This window comes from Onychostoma macrolepis, chromosome 25 (genome assembly GCF_012432095.1).
Source record: "Onychostoma macrolepis isolate SWU-2019 chromosome 25, ASM1243209v1, whole genome shotgun sequence".
NCBI classification, from domain to species: Eukaryota; Metazoa; Chordata; class Actinopteri; order Cypriniformes; family Cyprinidae; genus Onychostoma; species Onychostoma macrolepis.
In genome coordinates this window covers 20317367-20340610 of record NC_081179.1, presented here as the reverse complement: position 1 = coordinate 20340610, position 23244 = coordinate 20317367, and the positions used below count along the sequence as shown (strand labels likewise).

At 38.9% G+C, this 23244-nt stretch overlaps 1 protein-coding gene across 1 annotated transcript in view; it reads left to right on the top strand.

Annotated features, from left to right (window-relative positions):
• Positions 1-23244, top strand: part of brsk2a (BR serine/threonine kinase 2a) — a 223527-nt gene that overhangs the window by 126206 nt on the left and 74077 nt on the right. Inside the window, 1 exon segment of the mRNA XM_058766524.1 lies at positions 16376-16461. Within this exon segment, the coding sequence (XP_058622507.1) occupies positions 16376-16461 (86 nt within the window).

Below are 23244 nucleotides of genomic sequence, written 5' to 3'. Positions count from 1 at the left end.
GTTTCTGTGTGTATTTAAGTGTGGAAATTATGTGTTAAATGTATTATGTGTTAATGGACAATGTGTTTATTAATATATATATACAGTATATATATATATATATATATATATATATATATATATATATATACAGTATATATCGGAAGTGATTATTATTGATTAAGTATAACAGCTGGTGGGCTTGTCTTCATCACACAAATACATCTGAGAGTTGTCATGACATAACTGCAAATGATTTTGTTCTGTAAATCTGAAAATCTTGTTTATCCACCATTTACTACTAAAGAGTGTGGCTCCTTGTCTGTTTTGTGTGCAGTTTGGCCATAATTTAAATATTACGTTATCGATATTAAAGATGAACAGTTAAGGTTAATGTGGTTCAAATGACTCATCAAACTGCTCTTGTCTCTTGTAACACAAGGCTTTTAGCTCAGAGGTACAATATACCAGTCCCCCTCCCTTCCCTGCACTTCTCCTCCAGTTATCTTTGTCTTTGTCACTGCTGTGCAATGCTAACAGCTGTGTTCACACCGCTATGGCTTCTGCTCACTGCAAAGAACATTCACACTCAGCACATGTTGTGTTAATGAGGAACAGAGATGCGGTTAAGGCCCAGGGCACCAACATGGCTCGCACCATCAGCACCACGACTGGGGAATAGATACGCTTTGGCTTAACTCAGCCCAAATGTTTCCCCGTTGTGCTTTTCCAGGACTACATAACTTTCCAAAATCTGAAGAATCAGAGTCAGAGGAATGAGCTCAGATCAAATGGCCAAATGCAACTTTGATTCATGGCTGTCAGTCTGTCACTCCCTTTCTGATCTCATGGTACGTAAGGTGCGGAGAGGACTATATGAGCGAGGAGAGGAAAAAATGGCAGCACAGCTGATACTATGGGTCCTACTGGGCTCAGTTGCTGAACATGGTTGCTGATTGTTTCATCATGTAGCGATCACTTCACTTTTTCCTTTTAGTTGCAACAAGGCTAGATATTCCTCCATTGTGAAGCTAGCAACATTTTATTTGACATGACAGCATGTCCATCTTCACTACTTTGGTGGATGAAATAGTTTCTCATGTTCTGTAAGGTCTTGATCAAACTTCTGTGCTTCTCTGACATTGAGTCTTTTCTCAGTTTTCTTTATCAATTCTCATTGCAATAAATAAACAATTATCTTTATTTTTCTATGTCAAAACTTTACAGTCATCAAAACATGCAATGTGAGTTGCAACTTAATGCTATTAGCAAACCTAACACAGGTTAACAGCACAACAATTTTAACAGAAATGAAACTTACTACTAATCCAGTTACTGACTAGATGATTAATAAAGTTGTTTAGTAAGTTTAGTACATGCAAGTACCCACTGAGATATTCTTCAGAAAATGTAAATGTTACTGTAAATGTTGTTGTGTTGTCAATATTTGTTTGGATTGCTAATGCTGATGTTTGCATCATTAAACAAATATATATGTGGCATTGGAGTATGTGTATACTGATTCTAATTAAATTGAAACTAGGGCTGACAAATCGATTAATCACGATTAATCACATCCAAAACTTTGTGTTTACATAATATATGTGACCTGGGCTGGCAAAATGAGTCACAATGAGCAAATTTATTTTATTATTTATAAAAAATATTTTTATGTTTACATTCTCTATTAAAATACCTTCAAAATTATGTATGAGTTGTTGGAATGGGACAAAAAAATGACTGAGCTACACCTGTTTGAAGTCGATGGAGTCAGCAAAGTAAATTTAGAGAAAAACTGATTTAAAGATTTCTGAAGGTTCCAAAGCAAAATTATTCTCCCCTACTTCTTTTCTTAATAATCATTACTAGATTAATGATGAATTATCTTTGTTGTTAGAAATAAGAACCGATGCAAAAAAATAAACAAATATAAGAAAGAAACAAGTGTATTACTTACTTTTATTTCGCATCTAAACATAAGCATTCAAGTAAGATAAACGAATAGTAAAATGTAAAAATCACTTAAGTGTGTTCATTAAAAATAAGTTGATTATTAAAAGCTACAAAAGCAGTTCAATCAAGCAGAGAGTGATTCCCTCTTTTCTTTTATTGTTTGATTAATATTAATGAGACAGACAGCCTATATTAAGACATAGTGTAATGCACGGATCTAATATAATGTTTTTCCCCAAAAGTTCCCCAAACGGTCACTTAAGATATAACAGATTATGTTTGCATTAATACTTAAATATATTTAACCTACTGTAAATCTGTGTATATGTGAATCGGGATAGAGCGCCATCGGTGTCTGTCGTCTTTATGCGTGCGCTTCGGATGAGAGGCAGCATGAGAAACAAGCAGAGAAAAGGTACGCCACTCAGAAAGCGTACAAATAAAGATACTTTTAGATGTTTAATTACTATTTGGAGCACTGGGATTTCTAGACGAGGGCTTAATTAACTTATTTTTGTGAAAATCTCAAATTCAAACAAAATTGACATTTTTCACTTTTTTTTTTTTTTTTTTTGCCTGTAGCTCAAAAACTACTCATTTTGCCAGCACGGGTCACATATGCACACGCAGACACACACACACACACTCTCTCACATGTGTGTGTACTGCGTATGTTTATATGTATATATAAATACACACACATACATGTGTGTATATATATAAGAAATATTTACATAGTCAGTAGGAAATATCAGTTTACATTTCCAAACATTCATTTTGCCATTAATTGTAATAATCCAGTGAGATTTTTGTTTGCACAAAGAGTCTGAAAACGGCCAGTCCTCCACACAGAGATCTGATCTGATCATCATCAGTCTGTCTGGAAGGACATGAAGAGACAGAACAAACTGAGACAGACTCAATCCAGAAGAACTGTGGCAACGTCTCCGAGATGCTTTAAGAAAACTATGCGCCAGTGCACAGAGGGCAAAAGTTGCTTTAAACGCAAAGGATGGTCACACCAAATGTTGATAGTTTAGTTAATAGAAGTTAATTGATAAAGAAAATCTATTTATGACATTATTTTTGACAGCATCCTCATTCTACAGCATTTTTACACAAGTGCCTAAATCTTTTAACACTACTGTAGCTTTGCAGGCAGGTTTCTTAAAGCATCTTGGAGACGTTGCCACAGTTCTTCTGGATTTAGTCTGTCTCAGTTTGTTCTGTCTCTTCATGTCATTCCAGACAGACTGGATGATGATCAGATCAGATCTCTGTGTGGAGCACTGGCTGTTGTCAGACTCCTTGTGCAAACAAAAATCTCATTGGATTATTACAATTAATGGCAAAATTAATGTTTGGACATGTAAACTGATATTTCCTGCTGACACACTACAGCAAAAGATAGAAATAACTGACTTAAAACCATTTAGCTGGTGAAAATACTAGTGTTCTAATCATTTCGGCTAGTATTAGTGTTTTAATAATCTATATTTTTCCATGATAGGATTGTCAAAACATTACTAACAGCAAAACAAGCTATAGGAGGCGCAACACAATATCATTAGCAAAGCTAAAACTGATTAACAACACGACAACAGTTTAGTACTTACCAGCAGTCTACTACCGTTGATTAATAAGGTTGACTTGTGAGATTTTAGCTGTTCTTAGTTGTTTGTGGTTCTAGTTGTTTTAATCTAGTAGCGGGCAATGGCTCGCTCCACCTCCTTGGGAGCCTTGGGAGCCTTGTGAGCCTTGTGAGCGGGCACCACCGCCTCGGAAGGACCGGAAGCGGACACCTCCGCTTCGGGAACCTTGTGTGCCGACACCGCCACCTCGGGAACCTTGTGTGCCGACACCGCTGCCTCGGGAGCCTTGTGTGCGGACACCGCCGCCTCGGGGATCCTGTGAGGATCGTGAGCGGCCACCGCCGCTTCGGGACGATCGTGAACGGCCACCGCCGTTTCGGGACGATCGTGAACGGCTACCGCCGCCTCGGGAACCCTGTGTGCGGACACCGCCGCCTCGGGAACCTTGTGTGCGGACACCGCCGCCTCGGGGATCCTGTGAGGATCGTGAGCAGCCACCGCCGCTTCAGGACGATCGTGAACGGCCACTGCCGTTTCGGGACGATCGTGAATGGCTACCGCCGCCTCGGGAACCTTGTGTGCGGACACCGCCGCCTCGGGGATCCTGTGAGGATCGTGAACGGCCACCGCCGTTTCGGGACGATCGTGTAAGGCCACCGCCGCCTCGGAACCTTGTGTGCGGACACGCCGCCTCGGGAACCTTGTGTGCGGACACCGCCGCCTGGGATCCTGTGAGGATCGTGAGCGGACACCGCCGCTGGGACGATCGTGAACGGCCACCGCCGCCTCGAGAACCCTGTGTGCGGACACCGCCGCCGGGATCCTGTGAGAGATCGTGAGCGGACACCGCCGCCTCGAGGATCGTGAGCGCCACCGCCGCTGGAACCTTGTGTGCGGACACCGCCGCCTCGGGATCCTGTGAGGATCGTGAACGGCCACCGCCGTTTCGGGACGATCGTGAACGCCACCGCCGTTTGAGACGATCGTGAACGCCACCGCCGCCTCGGGAACCTTGTGTGCCGACACCGCCGCCTCGAACCTTGTGTGCCGACACCGCCGCCGGGATCCTGTGAGGATCGTGAGCGGACACCGCCGCTCGACGATCGTGAACGGCTACCGCCGCCTCGATCCTGTGAGGATCGTGAGCGCCACCGCCGCTGACGACAGAACGGCCACCGCCGTTTGGAGACGATCGTGAACGGCTACCGCCGCCTCGGGAACCTTGTGCGGACACCGCCTGAACCTTGTGCGGACACCGCCGCCTCGGGAACCTTGTGTGCGGACACCGCCGCCTCGGGGATCCTGTGAGGATCGTGAGCAGCCACCGCCGCTTCAGGACGATCGTGAACGGCTACCGCCGCCTCGGGACGATCGTGAACGGCTACCGCCGCCTCGGGAACCTTGTGTGCGGACACCACCGCTTCGGGGACTCTGTGAGGATCGTGAGCGGACACCGCCGCTCGACGATCGTGAACGGCTACCGCCGCCTGAACCCTGTGTGCGGACACCGCCGCCGACGATCGTGAACGGCTTCCGCCGCTGACGATCGTGAACGGCTTCCGCCGCTGACGATCGTGAACGGCTACCGCCGCCTCGGGAACCTTGTGTGCGGACACCGCCGCTTCGGGGACCCTGTGAGGATCGTGAGCGGGCACCGCCGCTTCGGGAGGACCGCGAGCAGACCACGCCGCTCGCAATGACATCAGCGGGGGTTCCTGCACGCAGCGTATCAGCCCGGGACGCTCTGGGAGCGGGCTGGAGGTACTGGGTGCGGCAGACAAGGCCTCTGACGCCCCTTTGATCGCCGCTTCAGGAGCGGGCTCCGCAGCTAACTCCACCCTGAAAGCTGAGCCGCTCAACTGCAGAGCCAGGTTGATGTAGTCCTCCAGCGATTCCTCTGGGGCCCAGTATGGCATCATGGATTTAAAGGGGTCGGCCAGGCCTCCCCAGAAGATGACCATGAGGCAGGTCTTCTCGGTAGCCGACTGGCGAGCCATTCCCACAAAGTCCCCGGCATAATCCTCGATGGTCCGGTCTCCCTGCCGGATATCGAGGAACTTCCCTGCTGGACCCATGTTTGCTGGTGAAATACTGTCACGGCACGGTAGGGATGTGCAAGGAAGGAACAAGGTCTGGGTCCAGATGCAGGGAAAAACCACTTTAATAACCAACGAAAAAGCCAACAGGGCAAAAACAAAACAGGTAAAGGAGTGGGATACACGAAACGGCAACACAGTGCATGTATCCCCAGAGTCAGAACAGCAACTACACAAACAACGAACAATTATTATTTCACCAGACAGAGTAGCGGGAGTGAGGTGTATAAATAGTCCATGGTGATGGAGAACAGCTGGGAGGTGATGAGTGGCAGGTGTGTGGAGTAATGGTAATTGAGTCCGGGAAGACGGGAAGTGGCGACCTCTGGTGGTGAGAGGGATCATTGCGGACCCGGACTCATGACATCTCCCTGCTGAACTAGCCTGAGCTGATTTGCTGGCCTTAGTTGGTTTAAGCTAGTCTTCTTGCCCTACCAAACTGGTCTTCAGCTGGCCTAGAAAGTGCCTAAAGCCTGTTTAAAACCAGCCAACACTCCAATCTGACCAAGCTAAGAAAACAGCTAAGCGTGAAACAACACAACAATATTAGTCCACAACACAACCTCATTAATTGGAAAGGGAGCTGTTGTAAAATACTGCATTTCAAGTTGCTCCCAACCACTAGGGGAAGTAAATTACCATAATTTGTATTTACTGCTTTACAATCTTTACAAGAAACTCTTTATGTCTTGAGAACCCACATATTTTTTCATGCAATTAAAGCAATTTGAATTAACTTGAAACAATTAATTTACCTTTCTAGCGAAGTAATTACACTAATTAACTAAAGTAGGAGCAAAGCTGCAGCATTAGAAACGGTATCCATGGGAATGCCTTTGAGCAAGAAAAATTAACCATCGTTGAAGCTGATTATTATTGCATAAGTACTGGCTTAATTGTTCAGTGCGAACAAATTAGAAGGATTTAAGATCTAAAGTAAAACAACAAAGTTAGCATCCAGTGCACCATGGAACACCAAACTCTAAGGCCACATGTCAATTGAAAAACACTATTTTCAGAGGCTTCTCTCAGTGTAATGTCAAACCAACGTATTATTCAGCATTTAATTTTTCACTGTTTGTCCCTTCTGTGGCTCTGTGTTTGAGCAAGACACCTTTTGTAGTTTGTACCGCAGCAGCATTTCACCTCGTTAAGATTATTAGGATGCCTTTCTTTTATGTCATACAGAGTGTAGTTTCCTCTTATTTTTTTGTCATTTGTTCTTGCAAAAACTGGCCATAGAAAACTTCCATTGTGTCTGCGCAGATAGCCTTGTGGGCAGCATGCCGTCATTCAGTGCCATTGCGCTATGGGCGTCCCGAGTTCGAATCCCAACTCGAGGACCTTTCCTGATCCCGCCCTCATCACTCTGTTCTGATCTGTCCTGTCATAGTAAAGGCAAACATGCCAAAAATAAATCTTAACAAAAAAAAAGAATACTTCCATTGTAAACAGTGGTGTTAAATCATAGAAAACCACTAAAATCCACTTAGAACTCCCTAAGAAACAATCTGGAAAACGCTCACCACACTAGCATTGTGACATTACGGTAAGTACCAATCACTTTCTGCTCAGAAATTGTAAACATCTTGTTACTGTTAAAGTTGTCAATGTTTATTTACTTCGCTAATGCTAATGTTAGCTGTTCAGAATTAACTCATTTGTTGAATGTCAGAAGTTGTTGATAATATACCAATTCTAATTACAATAAAACACATTCAGTTGCAGAATTACGCTGAATGTTCGCTGTAATCATGCCATGTATGCCTGTTCTAGACTACGGCCAAGATATCGGTTTACAAACCACTCTAGCTGTTTCGCTAATGAAGCCTCCTGTGTGGAAATTTCAACCAACTGGCTCTAAAGCACACTTGGATTGAAACAGCTGTTGGTTTAGCACTCCGCCATGGTTAATTTATCTAAACCATCCCATTTCCAGACCCCTTTCCATGGGATGTTTTATTACCCCTTTTCGACACACCATCTGTACCTTGAAATTACACTATGATTGTGCATAATGAATTATATTGAACCCCTTAAAGAACTGCTGTGTGTTTTAGCTTTAAAATGTATCATTGCAAAGCCACAGTATTCTCCAACTCAACTTGTTTCCACAAAAAAGAAATGAAAAAGAAAGCTAGCACGAAAAAAAACCTACAGTAGTATTCAATCATTAGCTCCCTTAGCTCGAGTGGAGATGACCTCCATGACTGCTCTCCACAGACCAATAACGATCAGCGAATTTGCGCGAATGATTCCTGCACATTTTGAGTTACCAACTCAATAATGAATGTGAGAGAGTCTACAAGACGAATTATTTCCCAGTCAAATAACCAATTTGGATTAGCGTCAGTCTCACGCACTTACTCGACCTTGACTTTGTGCGACGGACTGTTGAAAGAAACTTTTCAGGGTCGTTTCAGAAAATGAGGTTCACGTTGGTCTTTATTACAGCACGGCAGTTACATTATCGCTAATTATCGGACTTCGAAACCCAGTGACCCGCAAGAGCTCACGAACTCACCGACATGCAGAGGTGTTCTCGCTCGAATCTAATGATCTGCCTTCGTTTTAACGATTTGGCTCGGTTGATTGCCTTCATCTCAACTCACTCCCACAAATCAAGAACCTGCAACCTGAACCCGAATCTCCGCCGGCCCACGTTGACTCAAAGTGGCGTGGAGTCGAGGCCAGACCTGGTGTAATAACTCACTAATGAAGTTATATGGAAATTGGATGGCTGCATGCACACAGATGTGTAGAGTTAATTAACGCTCAGCTATTCATAGAAGTAGGTGCACAGGTGCCGGCAAACTGACATATTGAGGGAATGGGTCAATATGGTAAGATGGAGCAATGAGAAGTTGGCGAGCGTAGGGTGGACATAATGTTAATGGACGGAGGAGAGAGTCGGCTCATTTGCAGCAACATTTTAATCACAAGGAATAAATTCACGCTACTGCTGCTGCGGAGCTTCCAAGTTTCACAGATTTAGAAGAGCTATTTCAAGAGCTTGTAATAGACAATGAGTGCTTAAAATCGATATTTGCAATCTAGATGGTACCACTTTCAGCTTCAACTTTTAAAATGTATTCACAGTGTAATTAGCACTAAGCATTTCATAATTTAGACCTTAATACCTTGAGATGACAGATTTAGGGCATCTGGGCCAAATATGTGACAGCTTTTTTCTTCTTCTTCAAATTTCTACATACAGTTTCTTGAATACACCTTTTCTATGATGAACGTTTTTAATTCCTGTTTTTTTTTTTTTTTTTTTAACATAGTTGAAAAGGTTAAGGTGAACTGTTCTGATATAATAATGAAGAAAAAAAAAAGGATTAAAATTATGAAATTCTTGAAAATAACACCTGATTAGACATTCAATTTATTACTGTTTTAGAATAAAATTAAATGAACAAAACTACTTTGTTTCTTATTATTATTTGAAATTGCACAAGAGGCATGACTAAAGTGCAGAAAAAAAAAAAGAAGCTAATTACGTCATGTTTTTTGTGCCTTGATCAATAAGTCTATTAAAATATTACATAATTTGACCTTTTTATGACACGGCAAGTTTAGTGTAGGTTGTAAAATGCCATGTTGCGTGACTCCCCAAAAAACCTAATAATTAATTCATGACATTTGAATTTATATATATATATATATATATACAGGTGCTGGTCATATAATTAGAATATCATCAAAAAGTTGATTTATTTCACTAATTCCATTCAAAAAGAGAAACTTGTATATTATATTCATTCATTACACACAGACTGATATATTTCAAATGTTTATTTCTTTTAATTTTGATGATTAGAGCTTACAGCTCATGAAAGTCAAAAATCAGTATCTCAAAATATTAGAATATTACTTAAGACCAATACAAAGAAAGGATTTTTAGACATCTTGGCCAACTGAAAAGTATGAACATGAAAAGTATGAGCATGTACATCACTCAGTACTTAGTTGGGGCTCCTTTTGCCTGAATTACTGCAGCAATGCGGCGTGGCATGGAGTCGATCAGTCTGTGGCACTGCTCAGGTGTTATGAGAGCCCAGGTTGCTCTGATAGTGGCCTTCAGCTCATCTGCATTGTTGGGTCTGGTGTCTCTCATCTTCCTCTTGACAATACTCCATAGATTCTCTATGGGGTTCAGGTCAGGCGAGTTTGCTGGCCAATCAAGCACAGTAACACTATGGTCATTGAACCAGCTTTTGGTACCTTTGGCAGTGTGGGCAGGTGCCAAGTCCTGCTGGAAAATGAAATCAGCATCTCCATAAAGCTTGTCAACAGAAGGAAGTATGAAGTGCTCTAAAATATCCTGGTAGATGGCTGCGTTGACTGTGGACATCAGAAAACACAGTGGACCAACACCAGCAGATGACATGGCAGCCCAAATCATCACTGACTGTGGAAACTTCACACTGGACTTCAAGCAACATGGATTCTGTGCCTCTCCACTCTTCCTTCTGACTCTGGGACCTTGATTTCCAAATGAAATGTAAAATTTACTTTCATCTGAAAAGAGGACTTTGGACCACTGAGCAACAGTCCAGTTCTGTTTCTCCACAGCCCAGGTAAGATGCTTCTGATGTTGTCTCTGGTTCAGAAGTAGCTTGGTAGAACTTTTCCTGTAGACGTCTGAGCGTGGTGACTCTTGATGCACTGACTCCAGCTTCAGTTCTCTCCTTGTGAAGCTCTCACAAGTGTTTGAATCGGCTTTGCTTGACTGTATTCTCAAGCTTGCGGTCATCCCTGTTGCTTGTGCACCTTTTCCTACCCAAATTCTTCCTTCCAGTCAACTTTGCATTTACTATGCTTTGATACAGCACTCTGTAAACAGCCACACCTTTCAGTAATGACCCTCTGTGACTTATCCTCTTTGTGGAGGGTGTCAATGTTCGTCTTCTGGATCATTGCTAAGTCAGCAGTCTTCTCCATTATTGTGGTTTCAAAGAACAAGAGATACCCAGAATTTATACTGTAGGGATGGTCATTTATTCAAACTCAAATGTAAATATTCTAATATTTTGAGATACTGATTTTTGACTTTCATGAGCTGTAAGCTCTAATCATCAAAATTAAAAGAAATAAACATTTGAAATATATCAGTCTGTGTGTAATGAATGAATATAATATACAAGTTTCACTTTTTGAATGGAATTAGTGAAATAAATCAACTTTTGATGATATTCTAATTATATGACCAGCACCTGTATATATATATATATATATATATATATATATATATATATATATTAGTGCTGTCAAATGATTAATCGTGATTAATCGCACCCAAAATAAACAGTTTTTGTTTATATAATATATGTGTGTGTACTGTTATTATGTATATATAATGACACACATACAGTATATATTTTGAAAATATTTACATGTATGTAAATCTATATATTTATATTATATATAAATATATTTAATATATAAACATGACATATTTTTCTTAAATATATACATGAATGTGTTTGTATTTATATATACATAATAAATATACACAGTACACACACACATTACGTACACAAAAACTTTTATTTTGGATGCGATTAATCACAATTAATTGTTTGACCGCACTAATATTATATTGAAAATAATGACGTACACTCATGTACATATTCAGAGTTTGATGAAAATATGTTATTACTTTTTACTTGATGGTTACTGCTTTGTTTTTTTGTTGTTGTTTTTTTTACAGCTTATGTGATTTGCTCAAAAAATGTTTCCAGAATTGATCAAATTTTCCAGCGCACAAATTTTGAAGTTGGCATGCATGTGCCTGTTGAGCTACTGCCATTGAGATGAATGCTGCTGTAATGCTTACGGATAGCTTTTTCTTGCTATTATAGACATCCTCAGCCTAACTTCATTTGTTTTTATTGAGAAGTCTTCTCCAGTAGAGATTTCTCATCCCATGGCTTTCCTCAAGCCCCTGAGCAGTTTATGCTCAGCAGAGATCCTGTGGCACATCCTTGTGTTGAATGACATTCCACTCAGCCAAATTCCCTGCTTGGCTCTTCGGACTGGCTTTGGATCAGCCATTCAGTGAGGTTTGGTCTGGTGCCACGTTTGTCAAGATGGCTTTGTCCGGGATTTCCATAGCTGTTCCAGCACTCTCTCCAGCCATTGGCCAGATTGTTTATTCCCTGAACATTCATATCACATCTGTATGCCTGATTAAAACAGCAAGAGAAGGACTTTGACTCAATGTTGAGCAGATGATGTCAGTTGATGAAGCCAAATCAATCCAGATATTTACCAGAATACTGAGGCTGGTTATAGAATGTTAGGACAGATTGGATTAGCATGGATCAGGATCTTTGTTTTTGCCACATATACAGTGGGGGAAAAAATTATTTGATCCCCTGCTGATTTTGTACGTTTGCCAAACTGACAAAGAAATGATCAGTCTATAATTTTAAGGCCACTCTAGGACCTTAATGTGCTTCTTCTTGAGCCACTCCTTTGTTGCCTTGGCTGTGTGTTTTGGGTCATTGTCATGCTGGAATACCCATCCTCGACCCATTTTCAATGCCCTGGCTGGCTTCAATGCCCTGGCCCTGACGGCACATGGCCCTGTCCATCGTCCCTTTGATGCGGTGCAGTTGTTCTGTCCCCTTAGCAGAAAAACACCCCCAAAACATAATGTTTCCACCTCCATGTTTGACGGTGGGGATGGTGTTCTTGGGGTCATAGTCAACATTCCTCCTCCTCCAAACACGGCGAGTTTTGTTGATGCCAAAGAGCTGGATTTTGGTCTCATCTGACCACAACACTTTCACCCAGTTCTGCTCTGAATCATTGGCAAACTTAAGACGTGCTTCTTGAGCAGGGGAACCTTGCGGGCGCTGCAGGATTTCAGTCCTTCACGGCGTAGTGCGTTACCAATTGTTTTCTTGGTGACTATCGTCCCAGCTGCCTTGAGATCATTGACAAGATCCTCCCGTGTAGTTCTGGGCTGATTCCTCACTGTTCTCATGATCATTGAAACTCCACGAGGTGAGATCTTGCATGGAGCCCCAGACCGAGTGGGATCGACAGTTATTTTGTGTTTCTTCCATTTGCAAATAATCGCACCAACTGTTGTCACCCTCTCACCAAGCTGCTTAACAATGGTCTTGTAGCCCATTCCAGCCTTGTGTAGGTCTACAATCTTGTCCCTGACATCGTTGGACAGCTCTTTGGTCTTGGCCATGGTGGAGAGTTTGGAATCTAATTGATTGATTGCTTCTGTGGACAGGTTCTCTTTTATACAGGTAACAAGCTGAGCTCAATCTCAGCTCCTCACCTGTATAAAAGACATCTGGGAGCCAGAAATCTTGCTGTTTGATAGAGGATCAAATACTTATTTCACTCATTAAAATGCAAATCAATTTATAACTTTTTTTAAATGCGTTTTTCTGGATTTTTTTGTTGTTATTCTGTCTCTCACTGTTCAAATAAACCTACCATTAAAATTATAGACTGATCATTTCAGTGGGCAAACGTACAAAATCAGCAGGGGATCAAATAATTTTTTTTCCCCACTGTAGCAGGACCGAATGTGTTTCCATGACTTCAGCATAGAGCAGCAGCACAAATGATTACAGTGACAATCCCCTCTGGAGAAACCTGGGTTTAAGTGCTTTGCTGAAGGGAACAGTGGTGATCATTCTCCTTGTGGGGAACAAACCTGTGTGCCGCAGAATTGAGTTTCTTTAACTTCCAGTTGTACTTTTTGTCCCAGGGGTTGATTTTATTAAAACTAACAGATTTGAGCCATTTCTTTTGTTATATAAAGTTCACGTTTAAATCTTGGTAACTTTTTCACTTTTAAATGGCACTTATTGTATGTATGATTTTATTGTGGATTTTATTTATTCTTGTCCCAGATTATTTCAATATTAAAATGCATGAAAAAACTAAGAATTATACAATTTTTCAAACTATGGTAATGTAATCAGAGTGAAATAATCGTAAACAAATGTAAAATTTATTGTGACACAATAATTGAATATATTTTTTTTTAACCATTAATAATTTAATCCATTGTTTATTTATTTAGAGTTTTTTCATCATTGTTTCCACCAGAATTTTTATTTTTTTCTTTCAAAATTTTATTTTGTTACCAAGGAAAGAACAATGTGAGTGTAGAACTTCAGACGAAACGTGATATATGTGTGAATAAAATAAGGAGGTACACTAATTTTCCATCGGGTCAGCAAGAGTTAAAAAAAATTCAAATAAATAAATAATATTATTATTTTATTTTTATTCAGCAAAGATGCATTAAATTGATCAAAAGTGACAGTAAAGACATAATATTACAAAGGATTTATATTTTAACAAATACTGTTGTTTTGAACATATAATTCATCAAAAAATCAAAGGAAGCAGCTCAACTGTTTTCAAAATTGATGATCAGAAATGTTTCTTGATCACAGGTATAAATTGCATTTTACAATATTTTCAAATAGAAAACAATTATTTGAAATTGTAATAATATTTCACAATATTACTATTTTTACTATATTTTGGTCAAATAAATGCAACCTTTTTTAGCATAAGACGCTTCAAAACCTTACAAAGAGTACACACAAAGAGTAGTGTAAAATATCAAGGTAAATATAATTTTTAGCAGAATATTTATATTGTGTCATTTCCAGTCGAGTTTGCATCGTCTAATTGTCAAATTATGCAAAATAAAAGTGAAATTATCATTTCATTTTATGCATTTAGGATGCATAAAATTCAATGTAGCAAAATGCCAATTAATTTAACCATAGCAAGATTAAGAAATTGGTCCATTTATTCCAAAAATGTTCAAATGTAATTTTCATAAGAGAATGTTTTCAAACACAATACATCAACTGTGAGATGTGGTGGAAATTTTAATTAAGTACAGGGGAGGGGGTCTTATAGAATTAGGAATGTTTTTCTCTGAATGGCTTTCGTTGTGTCATGTATGATACATGATGTGAATTTTCTGTATATCATTGGCTGTGATTTCAAAGGTCAACAGCAAACCGGGTCAAAGTCAAGCTGCAGAGTTACAACTGAAGCTTGAAGGCTGACTCCACAGAGTTCAAAGCATTGGGGACCACTGACTCGAGTCACATGAGCGGTCTTTACTGGAGTGTAGTGAGTTTGGATGAGCGTAAGTAATTCAGGAGGTTTTGAGAGGCCAGATCAAAGTGCTGCTGTGGAACATTAAGGTCACGTGGGTTCGGGAAATATCGTCTATGTCCCCATCCCCTGCTCTGATCTGCAGTGGCAGGTGTGCATGCTAGGAATATTCCAGAAGACATTGATGTAAATCAAACACGATTGTCTTGCTTACAACTGGCACAATCTTAGGTTCGGTCTGTGACTTATGAGCTCAGTTCTTTGCGAAGTGCTTGTGATTTTAAGATTTCCTGTGGTTCCCTGTCAGGTCAGAGAGATCTTTCATGTAGACTCGTCTTATAAGTCGTCTTAAGCTTGATTCAATGAGAAAATATGTTTATCTTGTGCATGTGGGAATCAATTTATAAGCATAGTCTATTGAATAGACTGACAAGGATGCTTATGTTCCTGAAGAATTCTGCAAAGGTTTGCTCTACTTGACATGGGCATCTGAACTTGAGGGTTTTGTTGCTGATCTGTCATTATTTTTCATTTTACATTTATGAAACCTCTCAGCCGTCTGATGGAGGATAAGTTGCAATTTGGCTGCTCTCAGGTCCCAAATACTGCGGTATCAGTTCAAACATTGCAGTTGCAGTGACATATTGAAGGTCACTCGGTCCAAATCTCAAAAATGTTGTCTATTTGGCTTGGCCAAACCGTCTAGCTAGGGTTAAATGATTCACGCAAAACACAGCCGTGTAGTTCAATTCTCACACAAATGACTCTGAGTTGGTTCTTTTTTTGTTAACAACTGTTTAAGTTGGTTCTTTTAGTGAATCGGAATTTCTTATTCATGACTCCAAGGAGTAGGTTTGTTTTAGTGAACCAGAAACATAAAACACGACCAGTACAGTCTGATTTACAAATTGATGACTGCAATGAGCCAATTCTTTTTAGTGAATTAAAAGCATACAACTCGACTAGTACAGTCCCATTCCTGAATGACTGACTCTGATGAGTTGATTCTTTTTAGTGAATCAAAAACATACACTGCCCGAACAGTGAGACCAATGAGTCGGTTCTTTTAGTGAATCAGAAACATACAGTGCAGCTAGTGTAGTCCAATTCCAGAATAAATGACTCTAATGAGTCTTATTTTTAGTGAATCAAAAACATAAAATGTGATCAGTACAGTTTGATTCCTGAATGAATGACTCTAATGAGTCGATTCTTTGTAGTGAATCAAAAACATAAAATGCGACCAGGGGTTTCCCAAAAGTAACTATGGTTGCAAGTTTCGTCATGACCAAGTTCAATGGAACTTGCGACTATATAGTTAGCTAATGATGCTTTTGGGAAATGCACCACAGTGCAGTCCGATTCATGAATAAATTAATCTTATGAGTCAATTCCTTTTAGTGAATCAAAAACATACAAACATATAAATATGCAGCTTGATCTTATATCTAACTACTGATTGTTTGTATGACAATGTGTAGTTAAAGTACCCATTTTGTCAGTATTAATTTATGAAAGATAGATAAATGAATAAATAAAATGTTACATGTTTTATTTGATTAGTATTGTTGCTTACATAGTTGAATTATATGTGCTGTGAATTCAATATCTTTATCTCTTATTTCTCCACAGGTGGAGCGAGAGATCGCTATCTTGAAGCTAATAGAACATCCACATGTATTAAAGTTGCACGACGTCTACGAAAATAAGAAATATTTGTAAGTATAAGAATCTTTATGGAATATTGCTGTGCTTATTTCTGTATTAATTTGTAGTATTCAGTATCTTTATAGACATTGTTAATAAATATATAATTAGCCAAATCTATAAAGATATTATTAATAAATAATTATTTAATAAATATGAAATATGATTAGGATTGCAAACCAAAATGTGAGTGTAGAGCAAAAACAAACAAAGTTTGGTGTCTATAGCCTAAACGTTTGGTGGAAATGCAAGTGTAAATGTGTTTGATCTTAAAAGGTTTTGTAAGAGAGTGATTCTGCTGGTGCTAAAACACTCTTAATGATGAAAGTGTGAAGCAGCCTGTTAGTTACAGCAGTTTGAGAGCTGCTAATGGGGCCACGAGTCATCCTTCATGTAAACACCATGATAATTCACTTAGCATTTTTTGGCATCAACAAATCTTCATAAAAATGAGTTATGTTTACCTCATCACTCACTTCTTTATATTTGCTTCAGTTTTGTAGCACCGCATTAGTTTTATACATATTTTATTACATCACTTGGTATCATGGTAATATGTACTTTTTTACTATGTTTACCATTCATACCATGGTATATGACTACGACTCATTCTACACTATATAACACAGTCATGGTGTTATTACTTCTTTCTGTGACTTTCACTAAGTGGCGACAAGTGATTAATTGAATCATTCACTCAACAAATTTGTTCAAACACTGATTCAGTAAAGTGCCCCTATTATGGTTTTTTGAAAATTACCTTTCATGCAGTGTGTAACACAGCTCTAAGTGAATGAAAACATCCTGCAAAATTTTTAAATCTGAAAGTGCACCGTGTATAAAGTTATTGCCTGAATCATTGAAACGAGTCGTTTTTAAAACGAATCCCAAGCCGTTTCATGTTGACGTCAACATGAAACATTCGCATATTGCCCGCCCACTTGTTGGTCTTTTCACGGTTGATCTGAATGAAACTGCAAATTCAGTCTTTGCCAATAGCTGTTTCCCCGGTAACGCTGTACACAAAGCAGCACTGTGCTCACAAACGCTGCTTTATCAGGCATTACAGGAATGATGAAATGAAAATGAGACCAATCGGACCAATCACCGCTGATTAGCGTCACGCAAAGCAGGGGTTTAGAAAATTGAGTCGTTGAACGAATCATTTGGGAGTCGTTGAGCAAGTAAAGTAAAAATAATTGCATATTATAAGACAATGAAAGTGTTTTTTTTGACCTTCCATGCATGTCAACCTGTTGTTGAGGACTCCCAAAATCAAAATATGAACCTTTCATAACCCATAATAGGGGAACTTTAAGTGCTGAATCACTTCTACTGTGTTATTTAGAGACGCTTTGGATGATTGTTGTGACTTCTTTTAGACCTATTTTGCTAATGGGGCAAAAAAAAAAAAAGCCAATATGATTCTCTTTATTAATTTGCGCTTTTATGTAAAAGTAATCTTACACTACAAATCGTGATGTTTGATTCTGTTTACCTTGTCGCTTCTATGTATTTTGTCAGTTGTGAAGCACTCTACGGGTTTTATAATTCACATCACTTATCACGGTAATACTGCACTATTTTACCATGTTTATTGTTTTTACTATGCTTAAAACATGGTATATAAATATGACAGTCATTATTTGCTATATAACACGGTGTTGTGTTTTTAACATTTCTTTTCAGTGACTATATCAGGTTACGTCAGTAGGTGGCGCCAAATGATTCACTGAATCATTCAATCAATTTGTTCAAACAATGATTGAAAACACCTCTTATGCATTGCTTGGAGCAGCTGCGGTTGATCGTTGTTGCTTCAGTTAGAACTAATTTTGCTAATGGAGCAAAAAAGACAAAATGAATCACAATATACAGTATGTCTAAAATCTCAGCATTAACTTGTGTATTGAGCTATTGTGTAAAAGCAACCTCAAACCTGCATTTGTATTGTTTGAGCATTAGAAAATGCATTGAAAGTGATGAAACAGAGTGGTAAATTTAATGGCTTGAGATTCAGTTTAGTTGCAAAAAGAAAGAATCGAGTGGAGGTAAATCTAACCAAGTATGACACCAAGCTGTCAGCATCTGAACACAGATACAAACCACTCTCTGGCTATTGTTTTGGTTTGGAAGAGTTACACACACATGCTCAAATGTTGTTTAATTATTGTTTATGACACTGACTCACTTCTTTTGACTCGAAGTGTGTGAGTGTTTGTATTTGAAGACAGTTTCTCCACAGAAACTTAAAATGCACGGTTCGTTCAGTCGCTCTAGTCCTCCAAACTTTCCCTGACAAGAACATCTTTCAGAAACAGCCTAATTTCAAACCATAACAGCACGTTATCGTCAAGGAGACTTAACAAAACTAAAACTCACTGAAAGTTTTATCGTGTTTACTTGCTGGTATCCCTTTTATCTTCACATTCACCTTCCATTGTATGCTCTCAGTTCTCGCTGCTCGGCCGCTGTAGAACGGATGCTGTCAGTCCAGTATTTCTCAGCGTAGTACAACCTTCAACCAAAGAGAATCACTTTTTGTTTGCTTGTTTAAATGAAAATCTCCCATACTAAGATGATGAAATTGTTTATTCTTGTTGAGATTTTAATAGATACTTTGAAGAGCGTCTTGAGGAAAGCATTATTTCTGTTAATGAGGTTTCTGTATAGACTTCATGAAATCCATATTTGTTAGCTTTGATGCTATTCACTTTACATGCTAGTGTTCTCCTAAATGTTTACAAACCGAAATGTTTAAAAATGTACCTAAAATATTGACGACTCATGGTCTAGTCCAGATTTCTGCCCAATCAGATTTTTGTCCACGAGGGAAAGAACTACAACAAATGATGGAGAATGTACACTATTGACTATGAATGTAATCTACATTAGTCAGTTGCTTGATTTACTGCAAATCCTCGCTCGTGGCCTAATTTGATAGTTAAGTGTCCATGAAATGTGCACTGTTTTTTTTGCCTAATAGTAGGGAAGTATGTGATTTTGGATAGAGCCACATTACATAATTTGTGCTTAAAGGGAGTTAAAAGAGATCTTTTGGCTCATTTTGCTTGTTGCAATTCACTGATTGGTGGAATTCCTCAGCAGAATTATGGGTAATGTAGTTTTACACTAGGAATTCTGCTATTGAATGTGATTATTTAAAAACATGTTTAAATAATGCGGCCTGATGGCTGAAAAAAAAAAAAGCATATACTATCGATTACAACCTCATAGCTTACAGTAGGTCTTTCTTTAAAGGTTTATAAATTATCGTACAAAATTTTGTAAAAACAAAAGTTTTTTTTTTTACCACCGAAACCCAACAGTTGCACTTCTATACCAACTGCCACTGACTAACAATTGACCTGTCGGTAAGCCCCTCTCCTCGAAAGCAGATGAACCAATGGCAGTTGAGTATCAGTTGCACACGAACCGGAACTCGGACATCTTTAGGTTTCAGCGCCATAGAGAAACATTGGAAAATCCAAAATCTTTCATCGGTTTGATGGTGTTTATGCTACAAAAATAATAAAACAAAGTGCCTGGGGTACTTATTATACTTTATACTTTATACTTCATTCAATTTCCTGAACCCAAACAAAACAAAGCAAAATCCCAATTTTCATTTTCTGGTTGCCGTACTCTCAATTTTCATCTGTTCAAGCAGAACGTTAATGTCGTCTTGTGTTTCAGCAAGGTATCTCTGGTTAAAACTAGATAACGTTAAAGTTAGTGAGTCCATGCTAACATACAGACCTAAATAGCGGACTGTTCTCACGTCATTTACAGTGTAGGTCAAAAACACATAAACGAAGGTCAACATTTTAGTGCCTCTCCATATTAAACTGGCTAAATGTACATTAATTTAATCTTACACTGCAGTACATGAATGGTGTTGATCCAGGATGTTGTCATTGCGATCATGACAATCGTAACATGAGGCTTCTCCCGTTTGTTTTGTGATCTGTATTTTTACATACACGGGTGCATCTCAATAAATTAGAATGTCGTGAAAAGTTTTTTCTTGTAAGTTATTTCAAAAAGTGAAACTTTCATATATTTTAGATTCATTGCATGTAAAGTAAAACATTTCAAAAGCTTTTTTTGTTTAATTTTGATGATTAGAGCTTACAGCTCATGAAAGTCAAAAATCAGTATCTCAAAATATTAGAATATTTACATTTGAGTTTCAATTAATGACCATCCCTACAGTATAAATTCCGGGTATCTTTTGTTCTTTGAAACCACAATAACGGAGAAGACTGCTGACTTGGCAATGATCCAGAAGACGATCATTGACACCCTCCACAAAGAGGGTAAGTCACAGAGGGTCATTACTGAAAGGCGTGGCTGTTTACAGAGTGCTGTATCAAAGCATATTAAATGCAAAGTTGACTGGAAGTAAGAATTTGGGTAGGAAAAGGTGCACAAGCAACAGGGATGACTGCAAGCTTGAGAATACTGTCAAGCAAAGCTGATTCAAACACTTGTGAGAGCTTCACAAGGAGAGAACTGAAGCTGGAGTCAGTGCATCAAGAGTCACCGAGCTCAGACGTCTTCAGGAAAAGGGCTACCAAGCCACTTCTGAACCAGAGACAACATCAGAAGCATCTTACCTGGGCTTTGGAGAGAAAGAACTGGACTGTTGCTCAGTGGTCCAAAGTCCTCTTTTCAGATGAAAGTAAATTTTGCATTTAATTTGGAAATCAAGGTCCCAGAGTCTGGAGGAAGAGTGGAGAGGCACAGAATCCATGTTGCTTGAAGTCCAGCAAGGTTATTATAGTTTTAATTTTTAAAATCGTTTTATTTTAATATCGTTTTCAAATTTGCTATAAAATTCAGTTTAGTTTTTATTAGTTTAATTAATATTTTTGTTAGTTTTAGTTTAGTTTTTATTTTGTGAACACATTTTTATTTAGTTTTTATATAGTTTAGTTTCAGTTTTAGTTTCAGTTTTCATTAAAGTTTAGCAGAATCAACAGATCGATTCCAGAGCGAAGGTCAAAGAAAGACGTAGGCATAATTTAAAGTCTAGCGACAGAAAATTAACGCATGCTGAAATTGATTAGAAGGTAAAATTATACAAATATACATCAAAGGAAGCAGTCAAGCCTTTTTACTAAATAAATCTACACAAGTTGCGCTTAATGTCATATCTAATGGTGTTGAGATATTTAAAATAAATGTAGCCTAATTTGGTTATAGGCCTATGTCTTTTTTCTTATTTAATCATTATCATGATATTGTAACCGTCGTGTCTTGCTCACTTTTCCTTGAACAGCCGCACAGAAGTCATAACTGGGACTAATGAAATTCAATAATAACGGCAATCGGATTTAACAGTAAAGGCTCATATTTGAATAGCCTATGTTCTTTTCTTTATTTATGAAGAATTACAAGCATGTGTATATGTGATGTAGCCTATGCTTATTTGTTCGAAAGTTTGGCAGAGTGATCATAAGATGCTAGGCCAAGTTACCTGATAGATTAATGCGGGTGCGGTTCGGGTCGCGACTCGCGGTCTTTGTCAAACAATTCTGGTCTGGTACAGAAATATATTAGTGCTGCTGTAGAATAATGGATCGGGTGTTCTGTTAAGTACTGCTGGTGCACGTTTACCAAACAGGACCCGTGCAGGACTGTTTTAAACTGCTTTGCGTCTCTCCGTCTGATAACCCCATGTGCGTGATGCACCATTGACAGGTATTTCCCTAAACTGTCACTTATATATTTTTTCCGCCAAGGTAATGATTACGAAAACTAATATTTATTTTTGTTAATTATTATTTTATTTCAGTTAGTTTTTCAATAACTGTTGTTTGTTTCGTTTCGTTTTAGCTTTTCAAATATTTTGAAATTTTTATTTTATTTCAGTTTACAAAATTGTTTTTTCATCAATAGTTTTAGTCTTAGTTTTAGTTTTTGTTTACGAAAATAACCTTGAAGTCCAGTATGAAGTTTCCACAGTCTGTGATGATTTGGGCTGCTGGTGTTTGTCCACTGTGTTTTCTGAAGTCCACAGTCAATACAGCCATCTACCAGGAAATTTTAGAGCACTTCATGCTTCCTTCTGCTGACAAGCTTTATGGAGATGCTGATTTCATTTTCCAGCAGGACTTGGCACCTGCCCACACTGCCAAAGGTACCAAAAGCTGGTTCAATGACCATAGTGTTACTGTGCTTGATTGGCCAGCAAACTCGCCTGACCTGAACCCCATAGAGATGCAGATGAGCTGAAGGCCACTATCAGAGCAACCTGGGCTCTCATAACACCTGAACAGTGCCACAGACTGATCGACTCCATGCCACGCCGAATTGAGGCAGTAATTAAAGCAAAAGGAGCCCCTACCAAGTATTGAGTACATATACAGTAAATGACCATACTTTCCAGAAGGCCAACAATTCACTAAAAATGTTTTTTTTATTGGTCTTATGAAGTATTCTAATTTGTTGAGATAGTGAATTGGTCGGTTTTTGTTAAATGTGAACCTAAATCATCACAATTAAAAGAACCAAAGACTTAAACTACTTCAGTCTGTGTGCATTGAATTTATTTAATACACGAGTTTCACAATTTGAGTTGAATTACTGAAATAAATGAACTTTTCCACGACATTCTAATTTATTGAGATGTACCTGTATATTTTAAAATATGAAAAAATAAAAATATCTATCCCTCCATGGCATATTTAAGTCCCACTTGAATGATGGTCCTTCTGTGTCCAATTTAAAAAAAAAAAAAAAACATCCTGTGACAAGGTTTTCACACTGACAGCTGTCATTGTAAGACA